A 19,495-nucleotide genomic window follows, 5' to 3' on the forward strand; every position below is an offset into this window, starting at 1 on the left:
ACATAGAATATAAATACGTAGTTTAATTCACAGCTGGCCAAGGGACTGGAAAACAGGTGTTATGAGGGGGTTATTTAGTCTGGAGGAAGAGGAGGCAGAGGGGAGACCTCATCACTCTACAATTACCTGAAAGGAGGCTGCAGCAAGGTGGGTGTCAGTCTATTTTCTCAGGTAACAAGTGATAGGATGTGAGGAAAAATGGCCTCAAGTTGTGTCAGGGGAGGTTTAGACTGCGCTTTAGAAAGAATTTCTTTATTTAGAGGGTGCTTAAGCATTGAAATGGACTGCCCAGAGAAGTGGTGGAGTCCCTATCCCTGGAGGTACTTAAGAAATGTGGGCACGGCACTAAGGGACATGGTTTAGTGATGGGACTCAGTAGGTCAGGTTTATGGTTGGATTTTGTGATTTTGAAGGTCTTTTCTAATCTAGATGATTCTGTGATTCTACTTCAGACTAGCAAAAAATGAGACCTTTCAAGAAAAACAAGAAAGCTTTGATACTTTCACTTTAAAATATTATTAGTGATATTCAAATTTTATTAGGATTTTTAAAAAAATATATTTGTCATTCTAATCAAAATAATTGGGGGAAAAAGGGTTGAAATTTTAAGGCAGTCTTCTTGATGAAGTGATGTGCAAATAAAATAGTTTGCATACATAGGTCAGGCAAGACCTTTTCGTTTAAGCAAAATTTGAAAGTAGAGAGATAACATTTCATTTAACTAAAGCAAAAATGACTAAAAGATGTTGGATAAACCTTCTGACAGGTATCCACTGAAAATCACAGCTAAAATTTGTGAGCATATTAGATGGAAAAAGAAAACAAGCAAGCAAAGCAAGATAATAGGTGAAAAGGGTTGCAGTGAGTTAACCTCAGCTAGCACCAAATCACACCCCTAGATTCTTGCTCTGCCTCCAGCAGGAATGCAGGAGAGAACTAGAAGAGTAAAAGGAAGAAAAACTTGTGGGTCAAGAGAAAGACATGAACATGTGAAGGGTTTGTGGGGATAAAAACACAAACTGCAGCTGAAGGGGTTTGCTCACCAACTCCAACAGGCAGCCCCAGCCACTGAGGATCAGCTGCCTTGGAAAGACTAAACCCCAAGCTGTTATTGCAGAGCACGGTGTTACCAGGCATGGGATAACTCTTCGAGTCAGCTGTGTCTCCTTGCTGTGGGGGCACAGTGGGAAACAGGAGGCCTGCATGCTCTGCAAGCACTGCTCAGCTGAAGTATCCCTGTGTTACCAGCGCTGGTTTGGTCACCAAGCCCTTGCACAGCACCATCCAGGCTGCTGTGAAGGAAGTTAACTCTACTCCAGCCAGGCCCAGTGAAATACAAGCTTGGAAAAAGTTTAAACTCAGTTATGGAAATGACAACAGGTAAGATTTCTTAAGTTGTTGAGGGTAAGGACGAGACAAAATATTTCTAGGATTTTCTTTATTTTATATTTAGTATGCGTAAGTGAAGAGCAAAATAAATCATTTAGGAGGACAGAAAATCACGTGAGAACAGTAGAAAAATCTGAAACAAAGCATGTAATTCGTTGAATGAAGTTGGCTAGAGAACTAGTGCCTGTTTGCATTCACTTACTGAAACATCTTCCCAAGCCGTCACACCCTGGCCTACATACACGACAACAAACTGTTTAGCAGGCGTTTTGTTGCCTGAGGGGGAGCTGGAAGCCGTTTCTAACCAAAGGAAAGGCGGCCGGAGGTGGGCGACCTCTCACCACCTTCAGCGCTGCCTCAGCAGCCATGGCCACCGCCCCGGCCGCCTGCCCCTTCCCGCCCATTTTTCCCGCCCTTTTCTGCTGAGCGGGGTGGGGGAGGGGGCGCTGAGGTGGGGCAGCGCCTCAGCAGCAGCCGCCATCGGCCCGGGGAGGGAGCGTGAGGGGCTGCAAGGCGGTTGCCGGGGGTTCTGCGGCCCCGGGGGTGAGGGGTCGAGGCTCAGCAGGCTGCCTGCTTGCCTGAGGGAGCGAGGGCGTGAGGTGACCCCTGCCGCCGGGGGGTCCCCTCCTTGTGAGGCAGAGGGAGTCGGAAAGGGACCCGTCAGTGGCATGGGGATGGCAATGGGGAAAGGTGGCAGGGTGGGAAGTAACGGCCGGGACTGAGACGTTGCCGTGCCCCTCAGCCTTTGAGGCCACTGTGGTTTCCTCCCAGGGCACCAAGGCTGTGGTGGAAGCAGGTGGGTCCACCTGGTAAAACACCCCACACGTGAGACTCACTCAACTAATACTTTTTTCAGGTCTTTTTGTGCGGGGAGAAATAAGGAGGTGAGTTCCTCTGAAAAAAATGTTAACATTTGTATCAGCTAAAGCAAGGAGCTACACAGGATGGGTGAAGGCTGTGTGGGGTTGTAAGGCTGTTTTACGGTGTCTGTAGGAATTGGTGTGTTTGTGCTTTGCACACGGATTTTTCAGTACAAAGAAACACGTCTGTATGCAAGATGAAATACATATAAGTAAATGTCTTTTCACGCTTGCAGTTTAAAGTTGAAGAGGGATTTTTTTTTTTGGCAGCACAATCAGATATGCGCTGCCAGATACCATATCAGTGCTTTCCCACTTAAATCATATTTTCAAAGCTGCACTCGTTGAAAATCAGAATGAGTCTTGAGGAGTGCTAGAGCTGCCTTAAATTTTTCTCTCATTTGAGGATAATTGTAATGGGACAAGTTTTGATCTTCCAAGAAATAATTAAAATGGAAGTTTTAATTTTCTTTAAAGAAATTTAAGTTGCAAAAAAAACTTTGCTTCACACTAAGTAGAGAAGCATCAATCGCAGAAGTTGGATATTAGAAAGCAGTGTTTCTCACTTAGCAGCTTAGTGTGATCATGCTGTATATATCCATGTAATGTGGTTAAAAAAACTGATACGTTTATAGCTATGAGCAGCTAACTCAAAAAAAAAAAAAAGGGGGAATAGGAAATTCAGTTGTTTGAGACAGCTATTAAAGCTAGGGGGACCTCACTGTCCATGGAAAGTCAAAAGATCTTTACCGGAGTTCTCAATTTCATTGTGTGAACTTAATGTTCAGAACTACTTTTGGAAAATGTTGGTATTTCTAGTGTTGAATTGCATCTAGAATGAGAAGTTTATCTACTGGTAAATTACGTCTTGCTTGGTTTGGAAAACAGGGTACTTATTGCTGTTTTTTTTGTTTGTTTGTTTTCCTTTATTCTTTTCATCTTCCAAATAATCCTACGTTATTTTTGGCAGGATTTTTAAAATTGTATGTCATTTTAAATTTATATTGAAATGCTTCATACCTCCTCCTATCAGGGGAAGATAAGAGAAGAAATATTGCAGTAAGGATACTGTATCCTGCTATTTTCTGTTACCTTGGTATATTATTTCTCTTGTTGATGAAGTGCTAAGGAAAAGGCTCGCTTTTGTCATTCTCGCATTTAATAGCTACAATTATTCTCTTTTCCTTCTAAATAAATATCTACTCCATAAATACTTGTAAAATAGTACACATACTATATAAAAATAAGTGATATTAGTGGTTTTTTTAAGTGCATTTGTAGAAACACAAATATGCAAGCTACATCAGAAACACCTAAAGAGGTGTAATGGCTAATAATAAAGCTAATTCAGAAAGTGAAAATTGACCAGGATTTTTAAAAATTACATGTGTGTGTTTGTCTGTCTAGCGTAGCATGGGTTATAGAACCAGATTGTTTTTCATCATTTATCATTTATGTATTTTGTAGGGCAAAACATTAGAGTAGCTCTTTGCGAATCTGGTATCAAATCTGATAAAATATAAAATAAACATCATGGAAACTGAGCAGACAGGCACCTTAAGAGCGCTTTCTTAAGAGCATAGTTTGCTTTTCAACATAAGAAAGTATGATCCCGCTAGCCCTGCTATTTTTTACCCTGTTCTTAAAAGCACCACTGATGGTTAATCCTGTGAAGTACCTCAAAAATAAAACAGTTTGACTGCCTCTTGTCCTTACAGGTGTACAAAACAAACAGATCAATGTAAATATGAAAACATATTCATCTTCCTGTGGGAAAAGTTATGTTTCAGTGCTATGTTTCAATAGGAAGAAAATCTCATTATGGCACCATCGGGAAGAAAGCATTCAGGAAAAGCTGGTAAACCAGCACAGGAGGATCAAGCGATACCACCCTATGACTTTCCAGAGGAAAGAAAAGAGCTGAGTGGATCAGAGGAAGATATTAGAGAAGGTGCTTACATTATTATTATATTTTTAAAAAAGTTTATAGTATTTCTGACTATGAATAGATGAGAAGATATGCGTTAGCGAGTGCCTGAGCAAACATGGTTCCTAATGTTTGTGACAGCCTCTTAGTGCATGGTGTTGATTGACTGGTAAGAGAACACATCAGAATAGCTCTGTGTAGTACACAGTTAGGTCTCAAACTTACAGGTAACGCCTGCGATAGAGTAGAATCTCGTTACCTTGTTACCTTATTTTAATGCCATGTTATTCTATCACCTGGCTGCATATAATGCTGTGGGATCAGGACAGAAGAGAAAAGCTCTGCTCACTTGTGTGAAGTGTGAGGTTGGATAGGTTAGTAGGAGTCTTAGGCTGGGAGGTTTAAGAATACTTCAGGAAGACTGAACAGAAGAAAGGAAGAGATAGAGCCAGCTGAGGAAAAAGAATAGAAGTCAACCAACGACTTCTTGTTTAATTTTGAGGGAGTGTCATGGAGAGTGGACTTATCTTAAAAATAGAGTTTTCATTCATCAACTGATGGATGTTGTCTTTCAGCAGTCATGTCTGGGCTTTGTTTCTCTCTGTTTCTCCCCCTTTTTCAGTTGTCCAGATTAAATCCTTTACTTTGTTTCTATGAAATACTGAAATGTGGGGGTAAATAATAAAACCAGCATCAGGAATATTTCCACAGAGTTTTGTTATGCTGCTTTCTGTGAAACATCTGACAAGTCTAGTCAGCGTGTTCTAAACTTTAAATAGGAACCGCTATCAGATTTATGTTATTTACTATATGGATCAAAATGTACATTCCTACAACTTTCTAAATGAGAGGGTTTGCAAAATGTGGAATTGGGGAGAATCTCATTCACTTTTTATTTATATAATCTGCCAACCAAATTTCTGTAAGGATAGCTGAGCAACTTTATGCTATATAAATGTCTGTTGTTTTCAGGACAGCTTGTATAGCTGTGTACACTAATGCGTACTGTTTCGAAACAGTACATAGTTTTATTTGTTAAATTTGTATTGTTTCATATTTTGGGTACCCTATGTTTCTGTCTTGAATTGGGTATAATCTTAATTCCCCCCCAAGCCAACCCTCCCCTTCAGTAATGGAAATCTGTCAACCAAGGATTTATTAATTTATTTTGAAAGAACATATATATCTGTATGTGGTTTTGCTACTTTAATGGTCAGAGTACGTTTAAATTCTTGCAGATTGGGCTTTTTCAATTTTTAGATAGTTTTTAGCTTTCTAATGGTTGTTTTATTGTGAGTTGGGGGTATTTGTGTAGTAGTGGACTGAAAAACTGGTTGAGACCACCCTCAAGGAACTCAAGGCAGCGTCAACTCATATCTAGTCTTGTAGAATTCATCACCATCTGTCAACTCTTCACATTCAAAATTTTAGGAGCTGTATGTGTTACGGATGAGACCCTTGGGATGTGTTCAAAGAAGTGCCGTTACAGAAAAATAGTTACACTTCTCATAATTCATGTGGTCCCCACAAAATATAAATATGTATAAAATATAAATATAAATTTTTGTTAATCTTTCTGAAATTTACATTAAGCTGAAACACCAGTAATGGAGAAGCATGGCAAGAAAAGACCTTTGGTGACTACTCATGTGGTTCCAGATGATGTAGGGTAAGGGTTAGAATGTCTTTTTTCAAAATAAGTGAGTCTTAAGTAGACACTTAGTTCAGTTAGTCAGTATGCTTGTTTTGTTTGGGGTTTGTTCCACTTTATTTACCATCCTCCCTCATTCGGGACCCTTTAAAGGCTTCATAGTGCTTTTTTATTGGGGAGTAATTTAATAGATTGTAGTAAACTTTTTGAACATCAAGAAATTAGTCTAAAAAGAGAACTCTTGTAGGAGGGGAAGAGGAGTAAGTGTTATTTTTTATAAAATAAAAAACAGTAAAACAGTAGCAGCTTTATCATTGCTTAAACTATCAGGCACGTGAATAAAATTAGTTTTAAGCATACACATTTGGTCTTATTCCAAAGTAAAAATGGTCAAAAAAAGTTTTTAAACAATATTTTTTAGGGGTGAAGTACAGAATATGCTGGAAAGATTTGGAGGTAAGTACATTTACATTCTAATAAGTTGAAAAATAACTAATATTTAACATACAGAATTGACAGTAATCCATTATCATAACTTCTGAGATCTGCATAAAATAGCCAGTGTTTGTAGCATTGGTTACAGTCAGTTTTCAGAAAAGAGCTAATATTTAATACATCTAAATGGACCAGATGGAAAGAGAAGGAAGAGAAGGGAATAACTGCATATAAAGAGAGAGAAAAGTATTGGTGTAAACTAATTATACATGAAAAAGGGAAAGATGCATGAGTGCTTTTGATTATCAGTTCCCACTTCAAGAAGCAGTTTAAGAGGTGGTAATTATACGGCAGAGAGAAGAGACTGTGAGTTAGAAAGCTGTTGTTCTTACTTAAATAATTATTTACAATGTTACAATGAAACAAAAGAGACTGGGGAGTGCCAGACAGGAGTGAGAAATTAGGGGCATGTAAATATGAAGATAAGCAGATAAACAGGAAAAAAAAAATCAAATTCACAGTAAAAAATTCACAGCTGCAGCCTGTAGTTGTGAAAAGACTGAGCCAGAGAGTAGCTTGTACTCTGCATCTTCAGGAATCTAGAGGATAGGGAATCTGTAGAAATGAGAATTTCTGCAGTCAGGAAGAAGAGTACAAAATTTCTAGCAGAGCCAAACAATGAAGCTAATGCCAGTCATGTACTGATGAGAGATTTCTTCACGTTGCCTACTTGGATTTAAGTCATAGTGAAATGAAATTCTCAGATGGCTTTACTTAAAATTCAAAGTGTCGAGCTGAATTCTAGATAGCTGACAGCTTAGAGAAAAAGCATATCTCACCTGCAAAGAATTTGCAATACACTTCACAGATAGTGGAACAAAGCATCAAAAAGGAGTGGAAAGAAGGGAAAACATCTTAATGCTAGTGTTACTTACTCAATAGGTGGTTGATTCTTGTATGTGTATGAAAATGCTGTGCACAGTCATTGTTTGCATGTAAAGCTTAAGGTGAAAGAGTTCAAGGAATTTATTAGTTCACGAATTAAGAATTTTCGCAGTTAAGGTGTATATTAGTATGCTATTGTAGATCTAGCAATCTAGACAGGAGGAGAATTTCAAAGTTTAATTTTAAAAAGCTGGGATTGCTTGTTATTGAGGACAAAAAAAAAAAAGAACGATGGAAATTAAATGAAACACAGAGAGGATGCTCTCTACTCAAAAATAATAGGGTTGGCATTAGAGGCAGATGCCTCAGCAAGTTAGAGAGACAGATTTGACAGATGTTTCCTGAAACCTACAATGGAAAGAAAAAGCAATTCCTGTGTTAACCTAACTGTGACTTGTTTGTTAAATCTCCAAATATAAATTAAAATGAAATAGACATACTAACTGACATTAACCCAAATATTTCTTAAAAAGTACTTAAGGAGTCTTTCTGAAGTATGAGAAATAGTTTGTCGTTCAGTCATTCAATATATTGACAGTGATAGTAATCCCATGCTACCTCTAATTTATTTCTGAAATCTACAAAATGTGAATGAATATTACTTTTAAAACAGTTGAGCTTGTGCTTTTCTGAGAGGAAAATGACATTCATAAAGTGTCAGCCTACACAAATAAATTGAAGGCCTGGAAACTCTGAGCTGGTACTGCAGTTGTGCAGCCAAACAAATGAGGATTTTGATAGTGCAACTAACAGATCATGAGGTACAAGAGAAAAGAGTAGGATGTCTGTACTCAGTCAAGGTTTGGCCAAGACATCTCCAGGTTTGAATGAGGAAGAATTAACAGTGTGAAACGTCCAAATACCACGTCTGAAGATGCGTAATGTGAACTGATTAGGTAATGCTGCTAGTGTTTCAAACGTGTGTGGGCTTACTGTGTGTGTTAGAAGCACATGTTAGACTGTAAGGATCACTAGGGAACACGATGGATACAGCGTGTAAGGAACTGATTTAAATGGGAAAGAATGCAGCTGCCCGGGATTGAAACCATGAAACGGTTTCAGTGCACTGTATGTGTCTGCTCAGAGCAAGTTTGACACTGTACCCATCCTGTCCTGACCAGAGTAAAAGAAGCTAAAGGTGAGTGACATCAGGGTGGGTCCTGTCAGGCCTGGACCCTCGGAGAGGTTGGACTCAAAGCAGCTGCTGGAGTAGTCCATGGGGCTGGGCAATGAGCAGGTGCAACTCCAGAGGCCCAGTGTAAGCTATAGGGTCTGTGGGGGGCCTTGAGAAGTAGCTCTTGTAGCAGTGCCAACACCAGGTGGAGAAAGATTCTTTACATGGCAGCTAGAAGCCCAGATCCTATTAGCTTCTTCCTATTAGAACACACCTCATTTGCTTTTCCAAAGCATGTAAGGTCATCAGCATCTTTAAGAAAACGCACAATAAATCTTGGTATGCTTCATTTCTAAATATTCTTTCATTCTAGCTGACATTAACAAAGCTCTCTTAGCTAAGAGGAAAAGATTAGAAATGTATACGAAAGCTTCACTCAAAACCAGTAACCAGAAGATTGAACATGTCTGGAAAACACAGCAGGAGCAAAGGTAACATTTACCATTGTTTTTTAAACCTGTGAAGTCATATTCTTTTTTGCATCATAGCATTGAGAGTTGATCCATCTTCTTGCCGTTAAATAGCAGTAGTGTATCTAGTAGTTAAACACCTACTGCGGTCCCCTTTTCTGCTGCCTCCAATTGTGTCCTCTTGGGTTAAACTGTCAGTAACATTTTAGCATAACACTTTCTCTTTTGAATGAAGTTTTAAAGTTTGGAATTTTGACAGTAAATACCTTATACAACTGATTTCACTTCTTTCTTTTTTAATGTTGTTGTTACAGAAAATGTTTTCTGTGATTTTTGTCTTTCAAAACTTTTTACTCTCATTTAATTTCAGACTTTCTATTTGAAAACTGATATTTGCTTAGGAAAAGTTTTACATCTTTTAGTTAGGAAAGAAAATAATTTTCATATTGGAGATGAGATTCATCTCAACTAATAACATGCCTCCTTACCTTTTAAGGTTTATTTACTTACTACACCTGATACTAAAAGCAGAGCAAATTGAAAAAGGAGACAGCTAAAACCGAAAGTCTGCTGAAAGTCTGCAACACTTGCAACTTTTTGTTTTTATATATATTTTTGAAACTTGCATTAACAAAATGTTAATGTACACAGAGAAACTAGAGCATAATGAACTAATGAATGAGGTGATCGATTTGTCATTATAAACACCTTGTGTTAAAGCCAAGATCTGTAGTGGAATTAAAAAAAAAAACACAGTAAACCTCAGAAAAGCTGACATTCTCTGTTAGGAAGAAAGTTGTTTGTTGTCTTGTTATTATTTTTTAACCTGAGTTTTGTATAAGAGTGCTGTCTCTTTATATGTACATAATTTACATTCACTTAGGAAAAATATATGTATGAATGTTAATTTTTTCAAAACATCCAGTAGGTTAGGACTTGATTCAAAATAGCATCTTTATCTATGCCAACTCCTTTTATTCTATTCCATGTGCACAGAACCTTATCTTTCTTCACAGCATTTGTAATACTTACAGCTAGTGTCTGTTTATAGGCAGAAGCTCAATCATGATTTCTCCCAGCAGTTCCTGACTTTATTTCAGCAATGGGATGTAGACGTGCAGAAAGCAGAGGAACAGGAAGAAAAACTTGCGGTGGGTTTCCAGCACAGGAATTGTTTCACAGTATAATCACAAGGAGAGAATAGTGTTGCTTAGACAACCAATGTAAAAGTGCAGAAATGTAAAAAATACCTTATATAGTTTAAACAAACATGTCTCTTGATTAAAAATTTAATTCAGGTTTCGTGGTTCTTAAACCATAAATGTTTAAGTTTTGGGATATATTTCAAAGTGAAGAGGGGTGCAGTACTTTACTTCAAGTTTATAGATGGGAGTAAATGATGCCCTGAGCCAGAACATGGCTTGAGAAAAGCCAAGATGGTTATGGAGAAGAATCAGATGTGCTGAATCTGTGCATCTGCAGACTTTGGGTAGGGAGACAAAGGAATACTGGAAAGTAGTTGTCCTTAAGCATGCACTGCTTAAATGTATGCCTCTATATCACAAATGCATGATAATTTGATGACTAAAGGTGATAGAAGCTACACAGTGGAATGTAAACACACGCTATTGCTGTATTTGTACTCCCAGCATGTTTGCAAGTTGTGCTTTTCCCTAGTCAGCACATTTCCCTGGGATGCACAAGAACTGTGTTGGCTAGCAGCCCTCAGGATCCCAGAGAGAAAAGTTCAGGTTGGAAGGGGACCTCAGGGGACGACTCAGGGCTTAATCCGGTCTTCAGTCTTTCTTTTATTACTGAGAACAAGGATACCTCCCCAGGCAGGGATCTACATTGTATGACCCGGACTGCCAGTGAAGGCAGAATTTTTGATTCTGACAAATGGCATCAGTGTTGCTGTCAAAGCACTTTTGGTAAAACATGATTTTTTATTTTTTTTTTGCTTCAGAATATGTTTCGTCAGCAACAAAAAGTTTTTCAACAGGCAAGAATAGTTCAAAGCCAGAGACTGAAAACCATTAAGCAACTGTATGAGCAATTCTTAAAGGTACAGTAAATTTTCTTCTTACAAGGCAGCTGATCCTTACCACATCGCTTAGGAAGGCAATATTTATCCAGCCTTTATGAAATACAGACTTAAGGTTCACTTAAGAAAACAACAGCTTTGCGTGAATATTCATGCTAGTTGCTATTTTTCCCTTCTTGGTTAAAACATGGCTTGTTCTTTCTATATATGCATGCACGTTACACCTGTTTATAAATGCTTTACCTAAATGTCTTCTCGCAGGGATCTGATTGGCAATCCTGTTTCATATATTTAAGCATAACCCTCAGAGCATGCTTTCTAAACCAAACTCAGCTTAAAGCTGAGTTTACCAGTTACCAGTTCAAAGCTTATGTAAGTTGGTCAAATCAACAGGCCTTTGTCTTAACTGTCCCTTAGGTTTTTGGTGCATATTGAAAAAAGTGAAAGTTAATCTATTAAAAATACACTTCATGCTGTAACGTACTACTTTTATTACTGCTGGCACATGCATCCTCCATAATGAGAATTAGATGCCAATTTTTTTCTGTCATTAACCTTTTTAGCTGTTGCTGCTCCCTGTAAGGGAACTTCCTGTTAATAAGTGGCAATTCTCTTAAAATTGCCTAGTTACAACTCCTCTGCTTCCTAACCAACACTGACTAGAAAGGGTTTTTCTTCTTATAAGCTGCTATTAAAACTAAATGTTCACTAAGTCAACTGAAGAATTTGACAAATAATGGCTTACAGTGAAAACAGGTCCTGCTGGATGGTTATATGACCAATCCAGTTTAACTTTACTGTTGATGTATGCATTGTTTTTGTATTTCTTGGCAGTCCTATAAACACCATTTTTGGACAGTGCTTATGGAAGCGTATTGTGTTTTAAACATGAGTTATAATGATCAAACGTTTTCTAAAAGTGGCTGACATGCTAGACAGCAAACAAAAAATGATTGAGTACTACTACTAAAAAATTTTGCTTCTTTTGGGTTAAAAAAAGTTTTTCCCTGTCATTGTATACTAAGAACAAAACACTTTATTCCCAGAATTTCCTTCCCCCACTATTTCTAAGTTATTAGAAATCTACACTGTGAGGGGAAAAATGTAAGCACCCTAAACACTTGGTTTTGTGATGAGTACAGGGGTAAGGCATCACAGAATCACAGAGTGGTTGAGGTTGGAAGGGACCGCTGGGAGGCAGGTTGGTTCAGCAAGTCAGGACTATGTCCAGATAACTTCTGCATGTCTCTGAAGATGGTGACTCCAGAACCTCTCTGGGAAACCTGCTCCGTTGCTCAGTCACACACTCAGTAAAGCAGTGTTTTCTGATGTTGAGAGGGAACCTCTTGTGCTTCAGTTTGTGCCCATGTGCTGGTGACCTGGCACTGAAAAGAGCCTGTCCCTCTCTTCTCTGCACCCTCCCTTCAGGTATTTGCACGCATTGATGAGATCTCCCCTGATGATCCCTCCCCTCCTCTGGGCTGAACAGTCCCAGTTCTCTCGGCCTCTCCTCACAGGAGAGGTGCTCCTGTCCCTTAACTATCTTTTTTCCTGGCCCTTTGCTGGACTCCCCCCAGCACGTCCATGTCTCTCTGGACGCAGCACACCAGGCATGCCCTCACCAGCGCTGAGCAGAGGTAAGGATCACCTCCCTTGCCTGCTGGTGGTGCTTTGCCTCAAGCAGCCTGGGACATTCAGACATCTTTGCCACAAGGACACACTTCTGGCAGGACCCCCAGGTCCTTTTCTGTGGAGCTGCTTCCCAGCTGGGCAGCCCCCAGCACATACTGGTACAGGGGGTAAAGTCTGGCACTTTCTAACAAGCCTTAATTTCTATTTGAGTCATTTCCTAACCGTCCCTTTTTTGAAATTAGTTAGTTATGGTATCTGTTTTTTTCCAAGTCAGACAGAGTCACTCTATTTTAAATTTATTTTTCAATGCTTAGTTTAAGATGGTTGAAATTTGCAGAGGATATTACAGAAATCTTAATAACAACCATTTCAAAATGTCAACAATGTCTTCATCAAAGATGAAAAACTGTATTACTATGAATTTTCTCCTGAGAGAATATCAACAGGTAAAAAATATCAAGCCTCAAATCAGCTTAACTTTAAATACAAGCTAAAGAAAATGCAGCTATGTACATCAGTTAGGCATAACTGTATGTGCAAAAGGGAAGATAACCAGTGAGCTTCACCTCAGCTTATCTGGAGTGAAGTGTGCAAAGAGGAGCAAATTCAACATTTTCTTTAGGCCTTATGTCGAGTCTCTAAGGTTGTCATAATATTAAACTGTACCCCTATCACTCCTGACAGGTATGGGTCTAATTTTTTTCTTGTAGAACCCTTATGTTTATTGAAATGCAGGATAGTAGCTGGGACCTCAGAGATGCTGGGTGGAAAGGACTGTTTCCTTCACCATGTGCATATTGTTTGAACAGTAATGTAGAGTGGAGTACAAAGTCCCACACAATTTCTCTTCCAAGTTCATGACAAAATTCATCTGTAATTATCACTGCTGCTGTAAAAATTGAGCTGTAGTCTGAAAAATGGATTGGTTTTTTTTTTTTTTAAATTAACCCTGAGGCATCAAGCAGTTTTGAATTAAGATTATCCTTAACTGCAGAGCATGGAAGAACTAGAGAAAAACAATGAAAATCTTCTAGTTGGTGCACAAAATGAACTTCGCAAAGAAATGGCTATGTTGCAGAAGAAGATTATGATGGACACTGTAAGTATCAGGTTTACGAAGAACTTAACTTAAATACAAAAATAGAACATTCTATAAAGAAGTCATTTGACATTCATTTAATTAGATTAAGGAATCATTGGTTTGGCATTTGTTCAGTATTATCTCCTTTTCTTGTAACAGCAACAGCAGGAGATGGCAACTGTTCGCAAGTCTCTTCAGTCCATGTTATTCTGATGGCTCAATGGAGAAACAACTTGTACCTAAGTAACATGATACAAGTATAGGCGTTAGCCGTAGAGAAGTTACCTTAAGATGATTTAAATGTTTTAAAGTTCCTATTAAATGATTTAATTGATTGTTCTAACCTTGTGTCTGATAATCTTGTGAGAAGGCATATTAGTAAATTTATTACTTTGCGGGGGGAGGAAGAGGGAGCAAACCCTGAACCAATTCCTGTCTGTCCAATTAATCTTTAACTACTTAACATTCACTTTCAATGGCATTGGACTGTTTGCATTGTTTCACTTTCTATAATGCCAAATTCAGACAGGTAGAATTGATGAAAAATGCGTTCCCTAAATTTTATATGATAACTTTAGACATTTATGTGCATTGCAAATAGAAGCCTTTTTCAAAAGCTACGGATTAGACTTTTGTAGTTTCAACATCTAGCCTCCTGAGCTGTCAGCAGTTATAAAAGTTCATAGACTATGACATAGCTCACGTAAGATTGTTTAATGATGTGTATTATAGTAAATTAAATTGTTAGGCCTTTTATCATTACAGGCATTGCAGTATTTTTGTACCAGTAAGATTTATGAACTGCTGTTACTTGTCCAAATGTAGGTTTCTTTAGTTGAACAATGAGCTTAATACCACAGCTTTACATGACATCTGCTGAAGTAAACATAATTAAACATTGCTATGCATTTCTTGTAGACCATTGCTAAAGTAATCTAGTTCATTTATTTGGTACAAGCTATTAAAAGGCTTAAGCTGGAATATTAATTTTTGCAATTTCAAATGACTAGTAGTTCAGGGAGGCCTGATTTAAGGATAAAGCATTTATCTTTCATGTATCTCATTACAATCAGTATAAATTAGACAGCCAGAGTAGCCTGTGTGCAGTTTGTTTTTATAGCAAGCCATTATGTCCAAATATCCACTTTTACAAATTAGGTAGTTCCTAAAATACTTAGTTGTTAGACTGAATATAATCGTAGATAACACAAAAGCCACCAATACATGCAAATGTGATGATTTTATAACAATGTATTTCAAAACCAGTCCATACAGCTTCTTCTCCCCAGCTTACTAGTGTTTTTACTGCAGAATCCAGTAATCTGATGACAGTTCATAGGTTCTGGGAGCCAGATTAGGGATAGCTAAATTTTCTGTTAGTTAGCTATTAGCTTGCAACTGAAGTTGAGCAAGTAGCCTGTATGGATGGAGCTGTTTTGTTCTGTGTCTCACAGGACTCAGAGACAGAGCAAACACAGAAGTTACATTGCTAGAATGATGTATGAGGCAGTATGGGCCTGTGGTGGGAATCAGGTAACTACCAATGCTAATTTGAGCTGTGGTGCTCAGGTTCAGTATTTAAAGATGACTAGATGATGTCACAAAATACAGTTAACAGTTTTTGCTTCCACTCTTCAATACTACATTATTTGTTACTATTAATTCTTTTTTTTCTGATTTCTGCAGTAGTTACCTACCATTTATTTACCTCTACCCTATCTTTATAAGCACTTACACCTACTACTGTGGTTTCAAGGGAACCAAACCTCCTCATTCTAAAAAGTTGCGTATGCACGTGCTTTTATCAGATGATTGGTGATTAACTTCTTTTTTTTACAGCATTCAGACAAAGTGAAATGGTCTTCACCGTTTTCCCTTTTATTTAGCTATGACCTGTATTTAGGTTAAGTTCAGATGTAGATGCTGTATCTTTCCCAGCCTTGAACAGGAACAGTAGGGCTCATCTGGAAAGGACTGAACTCCTAATCTGTATTTATTTAATTGGCATGCTGCTCCTTTGGCAGTAACTTGTACAACTCTCCCTCCAGTATATCAGTATTTCCTTCTTAGACAAATGTACGCTATTTTTTCCCCCCTTTTGAATTTCTTTGAACACCTCAGGCAGTCTTTTTGGATTAATATGTAGCAGCTAGGAAGCTGCAGCAGTAATATTTTTGAAACAAATTATAGTATTCTTTATTGTACAGTTCAGGAAGGTCTTATGAACTTACAGCTCAGCTACATAGCAGCAAATAAAAGTGGTAATGAACACTTACATTCAACAGCTTTTTTACAAAAATAATATTCACATATTACCTCTTTAAAGGAGCTTGAGCTTAAGCCGCATTTGTCTGCAGTGATTTGCCAGCACAGAGAATAAGCTATTTTTATTCAGCTTTTTGCTAATGAAAAGAAGAAAGGCTGATACTATGCCTGACTTTCTCTTTTGGAGAGTTTTACTCTGCATTAGATTTTAGTTCCTTGCAGTTTTGTTTGGATAAAGTACAGTGGTAGTTACAAGATAAATTAATACAGCAAAGCAAACAATTTTCAGAGGGAATTAATTATACATAGGTGGGTTGCACTGTCACATTTGGGTGGGTTGCATTGTCACAGTTAAACAGTCACTAAAGTTTGTCAAAGAACTGAGTCATTCAACTTGTGCAGTTTCACAGACACAAATTAGGGTAGGTAAAACTAGTGTCCTCACGGTACCCAGCTACTACAGTCTAGATAATGAAGCACAAGGAGGCAAACCTTATTATGGCCACAAAACCAGAAACTGCACTCAGAAAAAAAAATCCAAGCTACAACTGTGTTTAGTAACAGTAGGTTATATACGTAGATACCAGAGAATGCATGAATCCTATAGGCACTCACAACGGTATTTTGGAGTAGAGAATAATTTTCCTGTTCCATACTTCCTTCATCCTAATACCAAAACATTACTAGTTTTACCTCATGGATGCCTCATTTTACCAGCCTTGACAATGCAGTACTGTATTCACTGATGCCTCTGACTACCACTTCACAGTAGAAGACTTTAGAAACTAATGCTAGATTAGTCACTTGGTCTAAGAAAAAGTGAAACTCCTCTTAGAATTCTGGTTGGTAGCACCGTGGCTTGCAATTTACATTCCCCAGACCAGAACAGAATTAAGGTTACCTAACTGGAAATAACAAAGGTTTTGATTGTGGTACTCATGGGTTAAAGTAACAGCTGCAGTATCTAGAACACAGGGGGAAGTAGATCCTGGTTCAAGAGTATTAACCACAATATAATCTGCAGGACTTTGTATTTAGTAATTCTAACACCTGGTAATATCTGGGATAGTATGAGCTTTCTCACAACACTAGTTTATTGAAAAGCTTAAGCTGTCTTCTCAAAAAGAGAGGCTGCTTCATTCAACATTCCCCTAACTGCTTTTCTTCTCCTTGACCTATTTAATCAGTCATTATGGTTTTGAACCTGTTCAGGAGCTTGATGAGATGAAATTCTGAAGACATGTATATGAAGATGAGCAGCGATCTGTAGGCATACACCAGTGGCATATCTCAGCATATCAAACAAGGATATGAACTTCAAAAAAAAAAAAACAAAAATGGAACAGGTTAAAAACAAATATTTTTCAAAACTCTCCCAGCTGTGCTTTGATCAGTATATATCCAATTTTAAGAAGCATGTTAGCACTATGATATACACTAGTCTACTTTAGAAGAAGAAAAACAAACAGCACTAAGTGCTTATGAAAATTTGACAAACAAGGTTAGTCCACAGTTAGCAGAGTAAGTTTAAACAAACCACCTGAATTAAAGCATAATTACAGGAGAGATCTGTCATTTTACTTTCAGATCTCCGTTCCAAGGAAAGAAAGCCAGCTAGCTCCCAAAACATGTATTTACACAGTATCCTGGCATTCTTTCCACAATGGCAGGTGAAATCGAGCAAGTCCAAAATGGCAGAGCAGAATGTCAGAGACAGTTCTCAATCCATTCCTTTAAATATGCGCCACATGAAAAATGCAAAGCAAAATGCTTACCAATGCTATCCATAGAACAATATATTCATCAATGAAACTGTTGAAGTACTGGTCCAAAAACAGAAGTCCTGGCCCAATAAATGCAGTGTCTTGAAGACAGATCTCGCTTTTTGTCATGTGAGCCACCTATTTAAAAATAAACAACAACACAACCCACAGAATGCACTACTGCAAGATCACTGTATCTACCAGAAAGCTTCCACCTGAGTTGCGAGAAAGCATGATGTCCTTACACATCAGCTGCCTGCTCCTGCCTGCTCCAAAGGGGCCTTTGGGAAATAAGCAGAAGACAGGCCAAGGGCTTCACAAATGCTCCAGAGCCTGCTGCTCCCTGACGGGCTTTTTCTTAAGGGCCAAATAACCTTTTTCCAGGTTACTCAGTCAATATGTAGCACTTCAATGAGTGATATCAGTTATTTCAATAATCAGTATATCTTGACTATTATGTAAAAAAATCGGTACAAAGGTCCTGCAGTGTTCTTTTGTAATACAGTTAATTACATCTATCTCCGTGCATTTTAGCTATTTGACTGGGTTCCCCACTCTTACTTTTTAAGTGCTGTATTGGAAGCTCTCCATCCAGCTTCACACCCTGGCACAGCTTAAGAGGTTTTTACTGCAGTTTCCTCACTCTAGTGAGTTAAGAACAAGACCTGCAATAGTATCAGAAAACCGGGGGAGCTAAACCTGCCAAAAGCCTTTCCCCACTGCTTGTACCAATTTGCCTCTGAAGCAGATGACCCTCAAAGCTATGCATAAGGCATCAAGGCAAAACATGCTTTGCTCAGAAGCATCCCCGACTGGCTGACATACATTGCCTCAGGTTCAATCTTAAGGCTCAGTTTTCTTAACAGAGTTCTCCTGAACCAAGTTAGTAATGTAGACAAGTAGGTGAATTCCTGTTTAGCTAGAAAGCCTGCAGAATACCAGTTTTAGTTTTGTTGTTTTTCAATACATTGACAAGGTTATTAATTACAGAAGAGACAAAAGGTAGAAAAATTTATCTCCTCATTTTAATAAGGATGTAAATTCATGTTTTATAATTGTCAGAAGTCATGGCACAGCTAGTAAGGCACTGCTAGTTAAGGCAGTAACTGCATTTCTGATGTTAAAGTCAGTGTATAAACTACAATTTATTTCTAGGAGTAAGCTAAATAAAACCAAAATTTCTAACCAATACATTGAACTATTTTTTTATTTTTATTTTTAAATCGGTATCATATACAATAATCTCTCTGGAGGAGCCTGAGTCTATTTCAGAGTATTGGTCATAGTGAAACTGGTAATAGGGAGGCAGGGCAGAACAGGAAAACTTGCATAATGCTCACTGATTCAGAAAGCAAGTGTTAAGCCAGGAAACATTTTATGTTTACGACTGAAACAAGATTACTTACCACTAACTTCTGTGAGATTTTAGCATTCACAAATCCAAATGTCAAGACATACAGGCAGGGATGTTTTTCAAACAGCTGGGTTGCAGATTTTTTATAGATCACAACAGCCAGTGTAATAAGTAGCCCAATGTGTACACCTGGTGAAAGAACACTTGTTCCCTGAAATACAAAGGGACAGAAAACTCATCTTCAGCTTCAATCACAACGTAAGACCAACATTTTACAAATACTGCAACACCCACTAAATAAAAGTAATTAGAGTTGTCAAAACTCGGGGAAAGGCCATTTGCATTATGCTAATACTATTGGCATCCTTACGGTGACTTCTATGCAATTCTGTAAGAAAATTCACTGTTGGTTCCTGTGATGGAAGAAATCCAGGAACGGGAAGAGAGCAGATAGGTATTGAAGTCTTTGCTTTAGCCATCAAACACTCCAAACAACAAATGAGCATCATTAAGGTGTGAAATTCATATGCTTGTATGCTTAAACTGATAAAAACCCTTATGATTA

At 38.1% G+C, this 19,495-nt stretch overlaps 2 protein-coding genes across 8 annotated transcripts in view; one reads left to right on the top strand and one right to left on the bottom strand.

Moving 5' to 3' along the window:
* Positions 1–16,431, top strand: SYCP3 (synaptonemal complex protein 3). 7 transcript variants are annotated; one of them, XM_080558898.1, is made up of 10 exons: positions 1–1,988; positions 2,246–2,273; positions 4,056–4,200; positions 5,770–5,845; positions 6,249–6,283; positions 8,695–8,812; positions 9,843–9,942; positions 10,758–10,856; positions 13,462–13,566; positions 13,708–16,431. In XM_080558898.1, exons 3-10 carry the CDS (start codon positions 4,071–4,073, stop codon positions 13,759–13,761), a joined length of 717 nt encoding a protein of 238 aa, XP_080415024.1. In that variant the 5' UTR covers positions 1–1,988; positions 2,246–2,273; positions 4,056–4,070; the 3' UTR covers positions 13,762–16,431. The 7 variants fall into 7 exon arrangements, 6 of the variants coding, with proteins under 6 accessions (XP_080415024.1, XP_080415023.1, XP_080415025.1 ...); XM_080558897.1 differs by having other exon boundaries at positions 1–1,932; XM_080558902.1 differs by having other exon boundaries at positions 1,151–1,380.
* CHPT1 (choline phosphotransferase 1) overlaps positions 12,748–19,495 on the bottom strand; it is a 22,508-nt gene continuing 15,760 nt past the window's right edge. Inside the window, exons 6-9 of the mRNA XM_080558795.1 lie at positions 18,983–19,141; positions 17,589–17,714; positions 17,018–17,128; positions 12,748–13,787 (exon numbers count right to left, since the gene is read on the bottom strand). Of these exons, the coding sequence (XP_080414921.1) occupies positions 13,743–13,787; positions 17,018–17,128; positions 17,589–17,714; positions 18,983–19,141 (441 nt within the window). The 3' untranslated portion in view covers positions 12,748–13,742. The remainder of the gene's footprint in view (positions 13,788–17,017; positions 17,129–17,588; positions 17,715–18,982; positions 19,142–19,495) is intronic.

This window comes from Anser brachyrhynchus (genome assembly GCF_964034855.1).
Source record: "Anser brachyrhynchus genome assembly, chromosome: 1".
Classification (NCBI taxonomy): domain Eukaryota; kingdom Metazoa; phylum Chordata; class Aves; order Anseriformes; family Anatidae; genus Anser; species Anser brachyrhynchus.

What these genes read in the sequence shown, in the direction of transcription:
- SYCP3 (XM_080558898.1), top strand. Translation starts at nt 4,071, where the DNA reads ATGGCACCATCGGGAAGAAAGCATTCAGGAAAAGCTGGTAAACCAGCA. An exon ending in GTGGTTCCAGATGATGTAGG is followed by an intron (nt 5,846 to 6,248) that starts GTAAGGGTTAGA and finishes AATATTTTTTAG; the next exon opens with GGGTGAAGTACAGAATATGC. An exon ending in TGTATGAGCAATTCTTAAAG is followed by an intron (nt 10,857 to 13,461) that starts GTACAGTAAATT and finishes CCTTAACTGCAG; the next exon opens with AGCATGGAAGAACTAGAGAA.